The sequence below is a fragment of the Pholis gunnellus genome (assembly GCF_910591455.1).
Source record: "Pholis gunnellus genome assembly, chromosome: 11".
Classification (NCBI taxonomy): Eukaryota; Metazoa; Chordata; class Actinopteri; order Perciformes; family Pholidae; genus Pholis; species Pholis gunnellus.
The window spans coordinates 22,992,525-22,999,398 of record NC_136538.1 but is presented as its reverse complement, the minus strand read 5'-3'; the positions used below and the strand labels follow the sequence as shown (position 1 = coordinate 22,999,398).

The 6,874-nt window shown below is 42.0% G+C and overlaps 1 protein-coding gene across 1 annotated transcript; it reads left to right on the top strand.

Annotated features, from left to right (window-relative positions):
* Nucleotides 1–3,180: 3,180 nt before the first annotated feature.
* On the top strand, nt 3,181–4,832 carry LOC306702774 (homeobox protein Hox-D4b-like; the record flags this gene model as incomplete). The annotated part of the gene is given in 3 exon segments (XM_079168453.1): nt 3,181–3,195; nt 3,198–3,699; nt 4,347–4,832. Coding segments are annotated over 3 exon segments (837 nt in total). The 3' UTR covers nt 4,667–4,832.
* Between the last annotated feature and the right edge of the window lie 2,042 nt (nt 4,833–6,874).

Here is a 6,874-nt window from a genome sequence, read left to right as displayed (position 1 = left end):
TATTTCAGAATATAGTTTAACAACTACAAACAAGTGTCACTGTGGCTGGGACTGGTAATGGTGTTTATTACAGGTATTCTTTCATTGGCCTTTCGCTTGTTCCATCATGTGCCATTATCAACAACTTTTAGGACTTTCCTCCACCAACGAAATTCTCAGTCGACTAACACTCGTGATTTTGTCGACTTATCGATGAGTTGATTTGAGCGATACATCTGTAAAACTCGAGTTTCTCCACAAAGAAATGAGATGTACTCATGAATATACAGAAATAAGTCATTCCGCAGGAAAAAACGTCTAAACTCAACTGAAGAAATCAGTCGGTTTCGACCAAAAGGACAGATTACTCGACTAATCGACTACTTTCCAGTGGAAGTGAAGCCACTTCTTCTATTTCATTCTGTAAATCTCTCCCTCACCGAGCTGCAAGACAGATTTCATGCAGATATTTAAACTCATTATCCACAGTTCACAATAGAGGCTGCCAGTCCTGCAGATAACTTGCTTGCTTACAGTAATTACACTTATATATCAGAATAAATGTGGTGTGTCCATAATGATTTATTCATGTCAAATAGCTACATGCTACCAGCACCATTAATGGTCTCAATAAATTACACAATGACACCAACGCAGCGCGTGTTGAGCAGTGGAAAAACGCACATCTTTTAAAAATAAAAAATGAAGGGGTGAACAGTGAGTCATGTCAAATAAAAGAAGAAAAAACAACATGAGTGTAAATCTCTGTCAGCGAACAAGAAGAAGTCATCAGCAGCCGGTCGTGAAGTGAACCTTCGCCTATATATACCCTGTAGAACCGAATGTGTGTGGAGCTGCCTCAGTCACAGATTGGGTTCTAGGGGAGTCTATGGGCGATGACTAACCATCCATCAAAACCTAAAAATCTGGTGACCGCTAACAGGGCTTTATAGTCCTGCTCTCTTTCACACTCCACAACTCAAGCTTTCCTCCCAGGCTACCGGTTGTCATGTCATGCCTTTGCTGTTTGCATCCAATCTGAAATTGAGCAGGACGGTTTGCAAGTGCAGAGATGTAATTACTGCGTGGGTCTAATTCCCTGGCAGCCTCTCACTTGAGCCTTGATTAAGACATCAATTTGGTTGCAGTAGCAATGGGCTTAAACGCAGCATGGCTCGCCGCCTCGATGACGGGCCTCCTGCAGCTTCCTCAAAGCATTTTGTCACTCCTCATTTAGCTTTTTGTTCCACATTCACACTACTGATGGCACCAACTGACACACCTCAAATCCAAAGTTGCCTTTCCAGTTTTCACCACAATAAATACATTTAATTTGTTGGCATTTGCTCGTCCATTTTTGTCTGGACAGTTCACAGTAATTCAGAATCAGAATCTCATCTTTAGTATTCCTGCACAAACAAGCAATTGGACTCCAGTCTTTGCATCTGTCTTGATGGAGTAAGAAATAGCAGCTTTAGAAACAAAAGGACAACCAAGCTGGACAGATAAAGGACTGCTACAGAAGAAGTGAACTATATGAATATTATATAAATATATATATATAAAAAGCATCAATGCCCAATAATAAAATAAGAAATGAAATGTTTGTATACAAGTGTTCTGTAAGTTGTCAAATAGTGCAAAGAAATACTAGTTGGATGTCCATGTTCAGTATGATAATGTGTAAAGATGATATATAATGTAACAGTGTTGCTTTATCTTGTCTAAATGTTGCCAAATGTCAGATATGGAAGCTTTAAATAATACATAAACTGAAAAAAAGCCTGAAAGTCCTCCTGTGAAATGAAAAATAAAGCTTTTACTAACACTTCCTGTTGCAAAGTGTGGCGTATAAGTGCTTTGCTCAAAGGCATCTCAGTGGAAGTTATTTAAGAGGACCAAGGACTCATTCAGATGTTGTTTTCATGTTTAAAAAAAGCTCTTTGTCTGTGTGCTTAGATGCTATTCCACCACCTCCTATGAATCAGAAAGAGAAATGTGACATTTATCTGCTTATAAGTCATTCCATTAATAGCTAACAAATGACTCAGACTCACCCTGCGCATGAGCTGCTTTAATGCCTCAGCCAAGCCAAATCATTTTCTCCCTGCGCTCTTTATTAGAGTATTACAGGGTATATTAGGCAGAAGTAATAGCACATCGCAGCACTTATTATTAAGAGCTTTTTGGCTGCAGCATCAGACCTCCATCCCTAAGGAGCAGCTGCTGCTGCAGCCAAAGAAGAAATCCTCCTGAGACCCTGAAGGATAAAACACGGATTTATGGTGCAAACATGATTTTTCATCATTTTGTGTCATTTATAGTGAAAGATATTCACGCATGAGTTGCACGAATACAAGCCCCCCCCCCCCCCCCCCCCCTCATCATATGACCTTTTCTCTCCGTGTGAGGGCTTTAATTTAGCATATTCTCACTTATCTCTTTCACGTTTTTTCGATTTGAGATTCCGCGTAATTCGCTTTCATTTCTCAGCCCTGTCGCATTTTTTCTCGTTCAGCTGGCTTTCGCATCATTTTTTTAAAGCCAAGCAATGCATTTAAAAGCCGCGGTGGTGGTGGTGAACGGGACACCTCGGGCTGACCCCCCGGCTTAACAAAGCCAGCTACTAGTCACTGTCTGGGAACCTTTTATCTCATTCTCTTATTGGAGGCCCCTTTCTGACCGGCCATGTTTTGTTGTCCATCCTTTTGACTCGCCACAAGGCCAAATATGGCCCCGCGCGGGTCCCTCAATATGGGCGAGATTAATTTTTCAGCTCCGGCCATCTGTGTGGGGGTAAAAGTCATTCAGCTAAAAGTCATAAATCTACAGTCCGCCTGCGTTTTCAATAGGTGCTGTGTGTGGGAGGGGGTGGGGAGGGGACAATTAGAGATGGATAGATGGATGGATGGATAGATGGATAGATAAAAAGATAGATGGATAGAAAGATAAATAAGATAGATAAATAATTACTCTTCATGGCAAATGATTCCTAACGTTAAGTCCACAAACATCTATTCTTAACCATTCCCCCCCTGCCAACAAAAGTTCATTAGTCCTATAATGAACATTCAGCCCCCATTTCAAATTATCCCATTACGTCTGACATAAACAACCCGAAGTGGCCTCTCTCATTGGCTGGCCGCAGGGTCACGTGGCCCGCGCGGCCGTCCGTCTATTTGACAGCCGCAGGATGGCTTGATGCCAGAGGGGGAAAAAGAGACAGAGAGAGGGGAGAGAAAGAAAAATTAGTATTCTCCTACCAGCCTCGCTATAAATCAATCATGGAGTCCTACGTGGTGAGCTGTAAATATGCTGAGCCGCAGTTCCCGCCTTGTGAAGAAGATTACAGTAATTTTAGTGACCAAGGGGGGTATTACAACAGCCCCCAGGACAGTGGTAGTTATGTAGGGGGCTATCAGCCCGTGCAGCCCCCTCCACCTCCATACACACCACAACAAACCGGCTACCACTCTTCGCAGGGGCACCGCCGGGAGGATGGAGAGGACCACTCGCAGCACCAGGCTGCGCCCTTCCGCAGCTACAGAGAGACGGATGCCACCGGGAAAGAGTCGAGGTTCCCCGTGGCTGACCTGCAGTGCCAGGCTTGGATGACCTGTGCAAAGCCCGCTCAGGTGCAGAGGAAAATGGCCTGCCAGGGAAAGGACAAGCCGCCTATTGTTGTCTACCCGTGGATGAAGAAAGTGCACATCGCTCATGGTGAGACAGCCTGAGGATTTCCATCTCTCTCTTTTTAGATCTCCAATTCTCTCTTAATTTGATTTCTGCATCATTTCAGTTTTCCTGATTCCCATGTTTATGTTTTTATGTTTGTCTGCCAGGCTCTCTCTCTCACTCTCCCTTGCTAGTGTTTTGTCCATTTGTGAGCACCGTTTTTTGTTGTCGAGTTATTTATGATCTCAGTGAGGGTCAGGAAGAATTACAACCCCTATAAAGTTTTATGGCCCTGCCAAAGCGCACGTTTGTGCATGTGTGTGTGTGTGCATGTGTGTGCATATGTGTGTGTGTGTGTGCATGCGTGTCTCTGGTGTGCAACGTTGCAGATGAACAAAAAGCTGCAAGTTAAAAAGAAAGTTGAAATAGCATGGACCTCTTCCTGGTCAACCACAAATACAGATTCACATTTAAAATGACAACATGCATAACAGTTATTTACTATTTTGAAATGCTAGTCTGCAGGCTAACTCAATTTTATTTCTGTTAAATTATTTAGCTTAATTTAAATTGTAAGCTACTGAAAAAAGATATGAGTGAAACAAAATAAAATAAAATGTAAATAAATAAAATAAAAGATCTCCCTTCAATTCTGTCCCTGAATTTATTTATTATTATGTTCTTTTTTACAGTGAATCCGAACCACCTGGGCCCGGAACCAAAGCGACTACGGACGGCCTACACGCGCCCGCAGGTTCTGGAGCTCGAGAAGGAGTTCCACTTCAGCCGCTACCTCACGCGCCGCCGCCGCGTCGAGGTCGCCCACGCGCTCTGCCTGTCCGAGCGGCAGGTGAAGGTGTGGTTCCAGAACCGGCGCATGCGCTGGAAGAAGGACAACAAGCTGCCGAACACCAAAGGAAGGAGCAAAAACAAGAAAGCGACGGACAGCAATAACAACAACAGCAGCGGCGGCAGCGGCAGCAGCAGCGTGAAGGCGGTGATAACCGTCTGAAAAACACAAGCGGAGGTCTGCTGTCAGAGGCCGCCATGTTGGCACCTTCACTCTCCAAAACTGATGGTGCTAAGTTGATCCAGGGTGACCGAAACTATTCTAAACATGCTTTAAACATTACAGGCTTTACATTACAGGTCCTAAATAAGGACTTATACATTCGCTTATGTATTTTGACTTATAGCTTAACTTTTACTTTGTTTTTAAATATTTCTGTTGTGTAGAGGTTTCATCCAACTCCACTCTGATATTTAATTCATTACTAAACGTTTTGAGTCTTACATTTAAGGAAACCTCAAGGTAGACGGTCTGACATCTCTCTGGAGAAATTAGGGAATTGCTAGACATCAGACATTAAAGGCGCGTGGTGCCTATTGGTTGGGGAGAGTGTGTCTCTTGGAGAAAACAGGGTTTTTATTTCTACAGGGTAAACATAATACAGGGTTTTATAATAGCTACCTAAAAATAACTTATGAATATGCACATTACCAAAACGTTGTTTCACACAAACTGGCGCTTAAAAAAGGGGCAAAATAATAAACAGGAGACCGGACTGGAGGATTGGCTTTGTGGCTGAAGAACAGTTGAACCAATAATGTTTTTATTTTGTACAGAGGAGCCTCCGAAAACAATGCATATTTAGTAGGACGAGTAGCCATAACGTGCAGATTTAGTTTTTTTAATCTCCAAAGATGAATGAACTTTCGGAAAAGTACGGGGAAATAAATATAGAATTTATAAAACAGCCAAATTGGAGGTAGAGGTTTTGAATGGACGACGCTGACTGTAAATCCAACGTGTTTTCTCAGGGTTACAGGGTTTTAACGAACATCCCTTTGTGAAACGTTTGTTGTTTGATTCAGCATCGAGAGGTTTGACATATTCCTCTCTGAAACAACAGTATATGTTGCATTTTCAAAGAATATGTTCTGTCTTTGATTCCAGTTCAATATGCTATTGAATTTTATTATAGCCATACACCAGTACTTATTTTTTATTTGTATTATTTAGAAGCATATTTTATTATTTGTAGCAAACATCTGTTCTTTTTTTTGTATGTTTATCTTTGAAAAAAACGAAGAAAATATCTTCGTGCAAGATTTTTTATATGTGGAAATGTTTTGATAAAATACTTCGATGATAAAAAGAAAAAATAATTAAAAAGTTTAAAACTGTAAAACTGCTTCTCATCCCTCTTTCAATTACACACACACACACGCACACGCACACGCACACACACACACACACACACACACACACACACACACACACACACACAGTTGAGACCGTATTACGGGGATTGTGACAGAGGGTCAGCGGAAGTGACGTAGACATTACCCCCAACATGTTTTAAGAATGTAAGAAAAATTCACAATATTCATCTTTGAACAAAGAATCAAACCGCTATGGATGATAACAATCTATTTGTAATGTCAACATAGACTTCATAATCATCGGCATATTTGGGGAAATCAAAGACATATCGCCTTTCGACACTTTAACTGAGCGATGCGTTATAGACGATCTTTGTTACGCTCATAATTGAACAGATCGTGAAGCCACTTGAGGTGAGCCAAGACAAATATCTAGTCCGTGATGTCTCAACTGAAGCTTTCTAAATGTGAGGATTTCCTCCCGTGGGAGGATTGGAAATGTGCTACGGGGATAAACGGCGATCCTTAACGTTTAATCATTCGAGCGACAGTCTGCTTTAAGCCAAGGCAGATATATAGGAGCCTAAAATGAGTATAGGCTTTATACATGGTGGACATATATTGTAGCACAACTATAGTCGATCAGCGTCTCTTTATGTTTAAAGAAAATCAGAGTCTCATGCGTCTTTTACGCATTATTTACGCACAGCGCAGGGCTACTTAAGGTGAAAGATACGGTGTGTGTGTGTGTGTGTGTGCGTTTGGTGGAATGTGAGGGAAATGAGTGCTGAGAGACATTAATTGGTCCCATCCGGTCGAGACGCGGTTAAATGTACAGGGAAGGCACAACGAGGGGTGACACAAAGAAACATGGAATATCTATCACATGCTGGAGATGCCTCCAGCCAATACTCACTCAGGAAAGGAAACGCTAAAAAGGTCTAACATTGGAGACAGTTGCCACAGAGCACTGGTGGATACTTTATGGGCTTTATTCTGCAGCAGGAAATGCAGTAAACCACATTTACACAGATCAAATGTTGTGTAACTTGGA